At 38.0% G+C, this 14409-nt stretch overlaps 1 protein-coding gene across 2 annotated transcripts in view; it reads right to left on the bottom strand.

Annotated features, from left to right (window-relative positions):
* The window catches only part of LOC149822237 (uncharacterized), a 43922-nt gene extending 31747 nt beyond the window's left edge, over positions 1-12175 (bottom strand). The window contains exons 1-4 of one of the 2 annotated variants that reach the window (XM_089980580.1): positions 11960-12175; positions 2197-2464; positions 1484-1683; positions 1105-1292 (exon numbers count right to left, since the gene is read on the bottom strand). In XM_089980580.1, coding sequence (XP_089836706.1) covers positions 1105-1292; positions 1484-1683; positions 2197-2464; positions 11960-12063 — 760 coding nt within the window. In that variant the 5' untranslated portion in view covers positions 12064-12175. The remainder of the gene's footprint in view (positions 1-1104; positions 1293-1483; positions 1684-2196; positions 2465-11959) is intronic. The other variant, XM_089980581.1, reaches the window with a different exon arrangement.
* Between the last annotated feature and the right edge of the window lie 2234 nt (positions 12176-14409).

The following is a 14409-nucleotide window of genomic DNA, read 5'->3' as shown; positions in this document are numbered from 1 at the left end:
TATCCTTTTGGTGACCCAACTGAAACTAGCCTATTATTGGTCTTCTTCAAAGTGGGTGTTAAGGATGACCTCATGATTAGCTTTTTGTTTGTATTTGCTTGTATTTTTCAGCATCAATACTATCTAAAATATTTATGAAAATAGCTTAGATTTTGTTTTCTGAGATGAAGCCACCATAAGCATTTGGTTGTCACATAATAACCCCAATAATGTTCATATTAACAATGTTGTGATTGGGTGCAAATTCGTGAACTGGCCCTACTCAAGGCTTACGATTCTTCACAGGTTATGCACATAGGATTCTTCATACTAAGTCATTAGTTTTGTGAAGCCGAGAACACAAAATGGCACTTAACCATTTAGGCAAATGACCATTGTGTCATCCATGGAATTCGTAGTTTAGTAACTAACCTGTTTCATAATTAATGTAATAGATATGCAGTAAGATTTATCATTCGATTGATTGATGTTCATTTAGGTGTTTTGCATAATATCACTAAAAAAGTTTGTGCTGCTCAAAATTTTTATGTGTCTAGCTGCATGATTTGCATTGGAGAAGTCATCAAACATAACTGCCATAGATGCTATAAGTCATTTGTTCTCTTTTTTGGCTTGTTTCAATTTTGATATTAGTTCCATGTATTTGGTGAACTAGTTGATTAGCTTAATATATCTATGAAGTCTGAATGGGAAGATGCTACTAGGTGGGTATAGGTGCTCCCGGAGCACTGTAGCATTACTATATATATATGTATGTATATGTATATATGGCTGGCCCCCCCATATAAATTTTCTGGTTCCGCCCCTGATGGAGAAGATTGTCTACATCCAAGATAACTTATGATCATTGAAATTCAAATGACAAAATGCTCTAAATGAAGACTAAACTGGGGATAACAAAAAAATAAAACAAATCCACAAGTTTGAAAATCACATCCAGCTTGTCTATCAAAGAAAAAACGTTGGGAAATCCCATAGAAGGGCAGTTAAAAACTTAAAACAGCTTCCAAGTTGCTCAAATGCAATAAGCCATGCATCTAACTCTGACAGATTAAGGTAAAGAGCTTCCATGTTCATTGCTAAAGAGATCTACAGAGAACTCACCATAATCAAGCTGGTAGAAATTGAGATACAATATGTGGGTCGTGACAAATGCCAAAAGTGGGGCAGCCACCATCACTCTCGCTGCCTCATCCTTCACATTAAAAGTTCGAAGGATGGCAATGATAAGGCTGTATCCTAATAAGGCCACAGCAGATGAGTAGTCCAACTTCTCTGTCAATTCTACATCCCTGAAGGAGTAAAACAAATCAGTCCATGAAAACTGCCTGATCTATGTGGAGAACCTTTTATAAGTGAAAAAAGGACCATCCTACTCCAGTTTTTGATGCCCAAGAACTGTTGGACAAATGGTGGAATTGATATCTTGCTTTAAACAGAAATTAATGGTTCTATGAAAAATATCAAATATCAATAGACTCACCTGCTATGAAAAACAGAACTCCAAAACCATGAGTTCATTGAAAGTATTCCATAGATAACCCACAATCCAGAAAATTCATAGTATGTCTTCTTACTTTGAGGCTTCAGAGGCAACTTGTAATAGAGAAGTATCATAAAGGACATCCAACCATGAAACTGCATTGCAAGGTTAAAGGCAGACAGCGCCACCGAAACAGGTTCCTGTATGGCATACCAGCAAAGAAAAGAAAATTGAAATCCAAAGCAAGATTAAAGAGCATCTGATAAATGGGATGTGAGTTTATACATATGAGAAAGGAAGCGAGACCACCTATCTATTGTATTTGCGTCAAATCCTGGATTTGGTAACTACGACCTGCTAGATGTGGTAGCTGCCAATTCCTGGATTTGGCAGCTGCCACTTTTCCAAATGCATAAAGCACCCTCCAACTGCCAGTTTTCAAATAGAGCCTAAATAAGAGTAATGATATGTTGTCTGTGAAAAATGTGCAAAGGCCATGATAAAACATAGTGGTTTTTTCATGTGTACACAGTTGAAAATTGACGAGAAAAGTTGAGGTGGCTTCAGGAAAAAGAAAATTGCAATTTCGCAGGTGGCAAGACAAAATCACAGCAACTTTTTTCCAACCTGACTTTGTGGTCAGGCAATTATTGTCCACTGCTCACTTGAACTCTACAAGCCTAAGTGGAGAAGCCACTAACTGTAAAACAGACCTGCAGGCCAAGAACACGCTTGAAGGGCCACTTCCCATGGTACTTAGCTGGCCCTAATCCTAGTGTATCCCTTTCTTTCTCCCTTTCCATCATACAATGGTAACGGCAGTCACTCCTGCAGTCCCATTGTTTCCATCGCAGGTAAAGGGGCTCTTGCATGTACCAAAGACTGTTGTCTGTGACATCATTAGATGAGAGACTGCAACCCTGGAAACAGGTATCTGTATCTCCAATGCATCCAGTCTTTTCACAAAGTTCCACGCAGTTCCTGACATTTCAAGAGGAATCAATGAATCATCAACAACACAAAATGCGACTTAGGCCATGCTCCCATTTGTAGAAGTTTATGTGAACTAACCAAGTCTTTCAAGCACTAAACATATAAATGCTATAAGCTAACAAGTTTCCTTCATCGATTCATAATTCAGATGCTAGGATGAAAACAAGAACAAGATTAAGGATGGAGAAGCATAACTTACAAATAAGAGAAATATAAATCAAAACACAATATTTGTTGACAATCATAGATTTTGAAAGGAATTTACTGAATATTTCAAATTAGAATTTTCATTTCAAGGCAACAGATTAATGTACTGTCATGCCATTAGTTTATCAATAATTAAAAAAATTTAGAAATATTACCAACAATTCAAGCAAGATACAATAGCACCATTAAAATAGACATAAGGAATATACTTCAAAATCATTTTTTTAAGAATTTCTCGTTTTGACAATCATAACCAATAAAAACCAAGGTTTTAAAACCCGTGACTCAGGACTCGACTCGTTCTTTATTGACTCGTGACTCGGCGGGTCAACTCAGTGACTCGGACCGGGTTTTGTTAACTTTTGATTTGACCTAATTACTAGTGACTAGTAAAAATATATAAAGGTTTGTCATTTAAATTGTCATTACTAGTGACAAACAACAAAAAATATGACCTAGACATTGAAAATTATAGGAATATGCCCCTAATAAATCGCCTCAACATGTTCCCTATGAAGGATTTCCAAAAGTATAAGTACATTAAAGCATGTAATACAAGTAGGAATATAGATTATTTTGCAATTTGCAAGTCAATTGAATGAATAGCACTAGTTAATACAGAACATGGACCATGAATTGAATTTGGCCTTTTATGGATCATAAATCCTGAATCTGTGGTCTTTATCATCGTCACAAACACCACAAAACAACATCGCCAAGCCTTATTGCATCTATATGAATTAGCCTTTAGAACATTGTCTTAACATAGATACCAGGCTGATGAAATTTGAAATCATGAATATAATTGATAGATTTTAAGAGCATAACTTTGGGTAAAAAACTAAAAAAAAAAAAGAAATTCAATCTTATATGTTTCCAATGAAGTTTTTTATTCATTCTAATGTTGTGTGCTTCTTAGCAAATATAATAAACATGTCTGATAATTTTCATATGCACTAAATGTGAGATAATTTTCATATGCACTAATAAACACATCTGAAAAAAGAAAAAAGTGCCCAAAACTCGCCCGAGTCAGGCCGAGTTTTTGCAAAACGAGTTTACCTTGCCGGGTTGACTCGTTGGAGGGTCGAGCCGAGCCGAGTCAGTCGAGTCACCGAGTTGACTCGGCGAGTTTTAAAACCTTGATAAAAACAACATATTTTCTTAAGGAAACATAAATTCTAAACATAGTAGAACTTTGATCACTAAAGTTCAAAAGACAAACACATATTAGACATAAAATATCAATAAGATACAAACAATTTTGCAATAATGTCCCAAAGACTTAGGTAAACGTTTCAAATAAAGATACAACTCATTAATTATACTAAACAAAACACAACGACATGTATATTAAATATAAGAGCTTAAAGGAGCTCACAAAAAGAGAAAGAATTAATTAAATTCATACAAAAAAAATGTAAGATAACCATCATGGAACAAATCCAAATGTCCTCAACATATATATCCAACATGCAATTAAAGCATATTTAATGCACATAATAATGCATGATAACCCAATAGGGTTCATGTACAAGAGGAAAAAGAGTCACTCACACAACCCAAATATGCATAAAAAATTCAAAAAACATAAAGCCTTATAATGAATGCAATGAGATGGTAATTCAAGAGGGAAATAGCCAATAGTGAAATAATCACAATGGCACTAAGGCAAGAACATACAATACTTAAAATATTAATTTTATTAATTCTCACAAATCCACATTCAAGGCCACTAAAGAAAACATAAGCCGCTAAGGGTGAGAAAGCACACTTTTTAAAAAAAAATATTATTTCATTAAGCTCACAATAATGCACAAAGAATGCATAAAGAAACACATTATAATATCCAAACTATGTCACACAGACTCGGCTAAAGGGTTGCCGCACCCGCGTCGACACGCACGGACTCGGGTGCGGACTCGGGTGCGGCTTTGGACTCGGCCCGGACTCGGTCAACGCCGAGTCGGACTCGGTCAACGAGTCCGGGCCGAGTCCGTCCACATTTTGGACTCGGTCAACTTTGACCGAGTCCAAAATTGTCCAGTTCGTGTTTTAAATTTTGTTTTGGATCCGGGTCGGGTCGGGTCCAAACCCGACCCAGATCCAATTTTTTTTGGCAGCCGAACCCTAAAAGGGGTTTATCGACAGGGAGAGGGGCTTACCCTCTCGATTTTGCCTCTCCCCCCTCAGCCCCTGCAGCTTTCTCCTGCAACCACGCCGGCGATCCGAACTCCGGCGACAGGCAGCCACCGTCTCCCCCTCCGTCAGGTATGTCGACCCTCCTGCACCCTCTGCTCGTAGCTTCCCTCCTTGCACCCTTTGCACGCATAAGAGGGGCTCGTCCCCCTCCCTGCACCCTCTGCTCGTAGGGGAGGGGCTCGGCCCCCCTCCCTGCACCCTTTGCTCGCAGGGGAGGGGCTCGGCCCCTCCCTGCACCCTCTGCTCGCAGAGGAGGGGCTCGGCGAGCAGAGGGTGTTAATTTATTGTTATATATATAATTATAATATTTAAAATATATATATTTATAATATATATTTTTTAATATATATATAGCCGAGTCCCCGTGTCCAAATTTTTTGGAATTGCGCCGCACCCGTGTCGCACCCGCACCCGCACCCGCACCCATGTGACATAGTATCCAAAGAACAATATGATCCTATAAATTTAATGCATGTGAAGAATCAAGGAGCTTTCAATCATAAGCAAAAGTCCACTTAAAACCAAAAGTGGACAAGCACAAAAGTGGTCACTATGGACACACCCACAAGTCCCACAAAGGAGATACACACAAAGAAGGCTCAAATAAAATAATATTTTATTGATCACTCAAATCATGCAAGAAACATTATGCTTAAATTCCCATGTGATGAAAAAACAAGATAATGTTTACTAAAGAGCCATAAAACCAAGAAATAGCACAATTACAAGGCATAAATGCCACTAAGGTCTCCAAAGAGAACCCTCACAAAAACCTTTACAATAAATATTTTTATTAATGATTATGATGCACTAAGCATGTAAGGCACAATTCATTCAAGTGCAATGAGTGCACTTCCAATAAACACCTCCCAAGAGGCAAGAACACAAGCCATAAATGGGCACAACAAAAGAGCACACAATAACATAAATATTTTTGATAAATTTTAAAATAAATCCAACAATAAATTTGAAAAGCATTTAAAAGTTTAGCTTTAAAAAATAACAAATAGTTTTTCAAAGATAAGAAAAATAAGTATTTTCTCATGTGTAATACATGAGATAGACAACTCAAAAAATAATAATATATACAAAGATTTAAGATACATACTAGGTCAAGATCTCCTTTGAATCCAAGTCATGCATCGATCACGATTCCTTTACGAAACACAAACTCAAACCAAGAAGGCTTAACTATTTTTAGGAGCATCTGAAGTATTTCATGTGCTTGTGTCAAGAACTTATGAGGGTCTCTTATGCCTATAAAAGGTCTTGTATTCCTCTTTGTGAAGGAAGAAAATCATATGACATGAATCAGAATTCTCTTTCTCTAATTTTCGCCCCCTCTCTATCTCTATCTCTATCCCTATCTCACGTCTCTCTCTCATTCAAGGGCTCTCCCTTCTCTTCCTCTCTCTGGTTACTTGACCATCCATAGGTCGCTCAAGCCTAACTTGATTGGTCTTCGGGTGCTGACCAAGGTCCAGCCAAGTCGGTGCGTCCGAAGCTTTTTGTGCTGGTGTGCTCCAGCCTGCCCCGGGTGTGTTAACCTCATTCCAGTGAGTTCAACCTTCTTGCAATGACCCTCACGTGCTCCCTGAGGTCTGTGTAGGCCTGAGTCCCTTTCCCCAGTCACCAAAACCAAGTGTGAACCCGTTGTAACCAAGTTCAACCTTACCTAAACCTTGCTGACTCTGTAAAACCTGTCAGACTTAGAAAAAACCCCTAGACCAAATTGTAGGGAGTCTGGTCCTGATTTTTGGACCCAAGGTACTTAGTGTGTCCTTGGTCAACCCTCCAAATTTCATAACCAACTAAGTCCCTATTGCCCATAATCGAATTTTACAACCCGGATTGCCTAACTTTAAAGCAGCTTGTCTCTGCCCTGACCTGATTTTTTCAGCAACTTTAAAAATCAGTATCTCCTTGTTCCCATGTCGTCTAACCTTGAAATTTGAACCGAAACCAAAGTTACCAGTCGAGGAAGCGGGAGCGGGAAGCGATACGGGAAGCGGGAGCGGGAAGCGAGGCACTTTCAAAAATTTAGGAAGCGGGGAAGCGTGGGACCACTTAGAAGAAAATTCTGAACCGTCTCGGAAGTGACCTAGGAAGCGAACCGGAAGCGAGGGGGAAGCAAAAAAATGAAAAAAATGGGGAAGCGAGGGGGAAGCGTGCTTCCCATTTATGGAAGTGCGTTTCCCAAAAAAGGGGGACGCTTCCCCTCACGCTTCGGAAGCGCGACGTTTCGCGCTTCCGAAGCGTGCTTCCCCTTTTGCCTAGGCGCTTCCGGTAACTCTGACTGAAACTACCTTCAGGTGTTTGGAACCATCCCACCAAATTTGGGATTTTTCTGCTACACCAATTGGGAAAACTGATTTTACCCAACCACCTTGTTTACCCGAGTTGACACAGTTTAGTCTTAACCCTTCCCAACCCCTCGGCCCAAGCACGCATCATAAGTGCACAAAACTAATTAAGAAGCAACTGATAGAAAACCAAAGATACAATAAGTTCAAAACTTCAAACCATCATTCTTCAAACCATCATTCTCAGGTAGTATAGACATGACTGCTCTAATCTTCAATTCAAATATTATTAAAATGCAACTAAGAATGAAACTGAATCACCACAAGTTCCACTTCTAAAGAGAAGCTTATCATCAAGAAATTACAAGTGCCAGAGGGGACCATCCTCAACAATTTGCAATGAAGAAGACACAAGTCTTTATAACCAGAGGATCGGTTCAACAATCAGCCAACGAAGCTGGAGCTGTAAAACCCTCTATAAATGCCATACAAGAACCTGAAGTCTAGCCCTGATTTTTGTTTATGTTGATAGAGTGTCTCATACAAAAGGATCAACTGCAAATCCTCTTCATTTGCCGCAGAAAACTGATCAGCCCCATATAGGGGAAATCTAAATATACAATATGCTATTTAAGAACAGCCTTTAGTATACATGTAAGGGAAATGTTAAGGGCTTCAGAGAACAAGACCTTATCAACAACAATAACAATGTCTAGAATAGCATGTAATTGATCAGGAACAATTTGGATAGAGGTACGCAGCCAAATCCTAAACAACATGTTTTTGCTTTTGGGTTCAGATGTGTGTGCACCATAGAACAACTGATTGACCATCATTTAGCAGTTAGCACATTAAATAACATAAATATGGCAGACCAATGTTAGATTAATCAAAATAAACTACAAATTCCCAAACACATAGAAGTTCCTAAATCAAGTCTAACCTATTCCAAAATTGCCATGATTCAGAAGCCTAAGAATTATTTACACACATAGAAAACCACTGTAATATCCAAACGTATGCATGCACAACCACATGCATGCATGCAAGCACGCACACACGCATAGGTCATCTAAGCAATTTTTGTAAACTACCGGCAACTATGCCTATGCCAATCAGACCACGTGAACACAATAAAACCAAATCTTCATTCCACAGATATCCGTATCCTAGAACTGGTTTAATTTTGGAAACTTAAACAAGTTCACAAACAAAAAACATAAGTAGGCAAACCAAGCTACTCACCAACCACGTAAAGAATGGACTCAACATCACTGAGACATATCTTGGAGATCCATAACTGGGTATAACATACAACGTGTTTGCAAAACCAGATGGAAGAAGGCAGATAAAAAATAACCATGTGCTGACCATCTGCATAGACATTTAAAAGTTCTAACTGAAAACCTATGTCACATGTACATGGCTGTGGATATGGGGATTTGGTGATTTTTATGAAATTTTCAATATGACTAGTATATAAGGGGATACAAAACCGAAGTCAAAATGGAGTATATGTGTGAGAACATCATGGGAGTAGCCTTATAGAACTTCATAATTATGAAACAACACCAATAAGTCACATAATTGTTGTTATCAACCTTATCAAGATTTCTTCATACATTGTTCAATCCACAATAGTATATAGAGCCGCTAGTTTCATTTGATGATCAGCAAAAATATTAGTCCCAAGTCACCAGTAGCATCCTTCAATCCTCCTATAGATAAAGATCATGAGACTTTGAATTCTGTTGCTCGGCATGATGGTTAACATGAGATCCAAAAAAAGGAGCCGCCTAGAATTGGATGAGTTCAGAGTTCAAACAATCCTATCCATCTCATAAAAGATTGACTTTTGAACACATGTCTACAGGATCATAAACCATGGATCGCAGCTTGCCAGAGACCAGGATCTCCTTGTGTGCTTGTGTATGATCAGTTGCATTACAGCTACCCCACAAAGAACAGGATAAATCGGTCATGGCTTGCGAGCACAAAGACATTACTCATTAATATTGTCATTGTCACAACAAAACCGGAGCGCACCCCACTAATCAAACAAACCAATAGACTATGACAAACCACTCTTCCTACCCTCCCCATGAAGCCCCATTGACTTGTAGCAAAATGGTTCAACATCAACATATACCCAATAAATCAAAAACCATATGACGGTTCAACAAAAAAAAATCAACCATATGACTCGTTTTTCAATACCAACTACCCTAAAATGAAGAGATCACAATAAACCATCCAACACCCACACAAAATCAATGCATCACCAACATCACACGCCACCGAATATTAAGCATTCGCGTCCCAACACAATAAACAACAACAAACAACAAACAACAACAACAACTACGCCTTCATCCCAAAACAATTGGGGTCAGCGATATGAACCAAAAAAGAAATTCATTTTGGGTCTTCCACATGAATCCTTTTCCTCCAATCATTTCTATCCAACGCCATGTCCTCGATGAGGTTCAAAGCATTCATATCCTTTCCTATCATCTCCATCCAAGTCTTCCTAGGCCTACCCCGACCTCTTTTAACTAATATATTTTCCCATTTCTCCAACCTTCTAACTGGAGCATCATTAGGCCTTCGCCGAATATGTCCAAACCATCGTAAACGATTCTCTCGCATCTTATTTTCAATGGGTGCAACACCTACCTTCTTACGTATCTCTTCGTTCCGAATCTTATCTTTTATTGTATTTCCACACATCCATCTAAGCATCCGCATCTCAGCTACACTCATTTTTTGAATATGATGTCTCTTGGCAGCCCAACATTCCGTACCATATAGTAAAGCGGGTCTAATAGTCGTCCTATAAAACTTTCCCTTCAACCGCAATGGCATTCTACGATCACACAGCACTCCAGTAGCACTTTTCCATTTCATCCACCCAACCTTTATCCTATGATTTACATCTCCATCAATTTCTCCATACTTTTGAATGATGGATCCCAAATATTTGAAATAATCATTCACCGGTATATCTTGCTCACCAAGCTTCACTACACTCCCATCACTACTTCGTTGCTTACTAAACCGACATTCCATATATTCAGTCTTACTCTTACTCAACTTAAAACCTCTAGCTTCCAATGTCTGTCTCCATAATTCTAACTTAGCATTAACCCCAGCTCTAGACTCATCAATCAAAACAATATCATCAGCAAACAACATACACCACGGTACATTTTCTTGAATTGATCTCGTAAGCTCATCCATCACAATCGCAAATAGGAAAGGGCTTAAAGCAGATCCTTGATGTAACCCAACCGTTATCGGAAAATTGGTTGTCACCCCTCCACAAGTGCGGACATTGGTTACTACTCCTTCATACATATCTTTAATTATACTAATGTACTTGAGAGAAACACCTTTCTTCATCATTGTCCACCAGAGAACGTCCCTAGGTACTCTATCGTATGCCTTCTCTAAATCAATAAAAACCATATGCAAATCTTTGTTCCTCTCTCTATATCTTTCAATAAGTTGTCTAAGAAGATGTATAGCTTCCATAGTTGATCTTCCAGGCATAAAACCAAATTGATTCTCCGATATCATGACAACCTTCCTCAACCTAGACTCAATCACCCTCTCCCAAAGTTTCATAGTATGACTCATGAGTTTTATACCACGATAGTTTGTGCAATCTTGTATATCACCCTTATTCTTATATAAAGGCACCAAAGTACTCTTCCTCCACTCATTAGGCATCTTATTTGTTCGCCAAATCAAGTTAAAAAGATTTGTCAACCATTCTAAACCTTTCTCTCCCAAGCATTTCCAAGCCTCGATAGGTATACCATCTGGGCCAACTGCCCTTCTTGATTTCATTTTCTTCAAAGCCTCTGCAATTTCTTTCTTTTGAATCTTGCGCATGAAGTCACGATTTATCTCATGAAAAGGAATGGAGAAGTCTCCAAGATCTTGAGCATGACTATCATTAAATAGCTTATCAAAATAATCTTTCCATCTCTCCTTAATCTCCTCATCTTTGACTAAAACCCTTTGCGTTTCATCTTTGATACATCTAACCATACCCAAATCCTTCGATTTCCTATCTCTCATCTTTGCAAGCCTATAAATATCCTTCTCGCCTTCTTTGGTATCCAACTTGTCATAAACCTCCTTATATACCTTAGCCCTCGCGTTTCGAACAACTTTTTTAGCTTCCTTCTTTGCTATCATATACTTCTCCAAATTCTCATTATCACGACTCTTACTTAGATTTCTATAACACTCTCTTTTAACCTTAATAGCTAATTTGACATCCTCGTTCCACCATGATGTATCCTTACCTAGTGGTGCACCGCCTTTAGACTCACCCAATACCTCCTTAGCTACTTTTCTCATACCACCCGCTATCTTATTCCACATTGATTCTGAATCCTCCTCGAGACACCAATCAACTTCCTTAACTACCTGCTCTACAAACATTCCTTGTTTAACTCCTTTCAGTGCCCACCACTTAATTCTAGGATCTATCCTATGTCTATCCCTTTTGCGGCATTGTCTAATTCTAAGATCTAAAATTAAGACTCTATGTTGTGCAGCTACACTTTCTCCTGGTATAACCTTACAATCGATGCAACAACCCCTATCTCTCTTTCTAAGTAGGAAAAAATCTAGCTTCCTTCTTTGCTATCATATACAATAAACAAATGTGTACCCAATTTGGGGAGGGGAGGGACGAAAAGCAAGAAAGTACAATTAACCAATGTAAAAAAACAAAAGGCGCAACGAAGAAGCATACTTGTAGAGGGGATCGGCGTCACCTGCGCTAGCAAGAACACCCCCAAGAAGGCACGCAGAAAACACAAGAGCCCCCAAAAACGCCACTCGCTTCCAATCTCCCATCTCTCCAACTCTCTAGAGAGCAAAAACCAAACAGGAAATCCCCCACCCACAAAGATCTCGACACACAATTCGATTCACTAACGCCTTCTACCCGTCAAAAACGTTATATAACAAACTGGGCCCTCCACAAACTCCATTTAGAGAGAGAGAGAGAGAGAAACGGTGGGCTTTAGGTATGGATACCTCCCGATGTGAGAGACTTTCCCAATATGAAACAATCAGAAAATGTGGGTTTGGAGCTCGATTCCATAAAAATGCCTCTGATTTCCCCTTCGGAGCGTTTCATTGGAACAGGGAGCGAGGCACCGTAGGCAGGGAGGGCTGTCCTGTCCCTGTAGCGGTACAAACGGCTAGGGTTTGGTTTGACCTTCAGTATCCGAAAATACCAGATTTGGACCAATGCTGTATATCGGGTTTATGTCTGGATTTGAATAAAATTCGATCAGTTTGCATAAATGTAAAAACCTTGATTTATGTCTTTCTTCGGATCCACGGATCCAGTATCGCCATATATATTATTTAGATCTGTATATAATACTGCATCATCTGATCCTGATTGGGATTGGGATTGGGATTAGGATTCGGATTCAGATTCGGATTCGACAAGAAAAATTGATTTTGTATCAGTGAAGAACCAGCCCGTGCCCAATCCGTTTGTAGCCCTGGAGGACCCTGTCAACTGATTGCCTTCAGATTTGGACGAGGCACGGATTTAATATGATCCGAACAGTAGCATCGGAAGATTCAGAACTATCTGCTTGTTATGATGTTGAATTAATTGGATCGGTCCAGGATCCCACCAATCAATATGATTATAGGGCTGGTGAACAAGAGGAGCCGCTCGTGACACGACTCGGGTCCTTAGCATCTGCTTTTTGTGTCGAACAGCTAATGGTTTTAAAACTAGTTGACTCGTTAAAGGGATCGTCCTTGAGTGACCCGTGACTCGATCAGGTAAACTCGGTTTATATTTTATATATATATATATATATATATATATATATATATATATATATATATATATATATATATATATATATATATATATATATTATGTATATTTATAGTATTTTATCGATATATTATATATAATATGCATTATATGATCTTTTTGTAATATATTTAATATATGATTTTATCAATATATTTATAATTATATTTATATATATAATATACATATATTTATATTATATTTTATATAATATATATAATTATATATATATATATAATATATTATATATGTATATATATATATATGCATGACTCAGCTGACTCGTCCATGACTCAGTTGGGTAAACGCAATGACTCAGGCTGAGTTTTGTATAAAATGAGTCTATACTCATTTTTTGACAAAGTGATTGGGCTATCCGAGCCAAGTCAACCGAGTCATTGGATTGACCAGGCAAGTTTTTAAAGTATGAGTGAAACAGATTTTAAAGGCCCTAAAATGTGCAACTCAAGATTCCTTGGTAAACATGGTGGCCGTAACTGTAAAGCCTTCTTATTTGACCCATTCGATTCACTTATTTAGGAGTGCATGCAAACTGTCAGCACACACCCCAATTAACATTCTCTCTCTCTCTCTCTCTATATATATATATATATATATATATGAGAATGAGAACCTCGTCAATGGAAACCCTCTCAATTCTGAGAATTAAGATGTGTTTAACATGATTGATTTACTATAAATCGACACTTGGATTATAAATTTTGGATAGAAAAAATGGTATTTGGAGCCTGAAAATTTGTAAAAATTGTACATTGTTGATTTTGAAACTAATAAAAACCTATTCATTCATGGGAATCGAATGCTCCAACAAGTGATTCCTATAAAAACAAGCAGATCACATATGTATGGTCAGAATTTTGAAAAAAAAGAAATACCAAAAAATTTTCACTGGAGAAGTTCATGAGGGTTTTTCGTTGAGGTTTTCATTTCCCTATATATATATAGTAGATGCTCCAAGTTTTTTTCCTTGAAATTTACCATGGGGATGTGATTTACACAGATCATCTAATGCATAAACAGGATCGTGTATATATATATATATATATATATATAGAGAGAGAGAGAGAGAGGGGGGGGGGGGCACTAGAATATGTTAATTATAAATGAGAGAGAGAGGTGGTATTTCTGCTTTTATAAGCTACCCAGCTTTTGAAGTCTTTTTTTTCATGTTTTCCTTAAATCTGGCTACAGTGCATGATTAATTTTATAGGAATTGATTCTTGGATAGTCAAATTCTAACACATTGAGTTTTTATAAGATTTAAAAAATGATAATTGAAATTTTTATAAATATTTAACGCATAAAATTTCATGGTTTTTTTTATCAAAAATAAT

The sequence above is a fragment of the Nuphar pumila genome, chromosome 11 (assembly GCF_984573655.1).
Source record: "Nuphar pumila chromosome 11, dmNupPumi1.hap1.1, whole genome shotgun sequence".
Taxonomy (NCBI): Eukaryota; Viridiplantae; Streptophyta; class Magnoliopsida; order Nymphaeales; family Nymphaeaceae; genus Nuphar; species Nuphar pumila.
The sequence above is the reverse complement of the archived record's forward strand: the minus strand, read 5'-3'. Positions and strand labels throughout refer to the sequence as shown.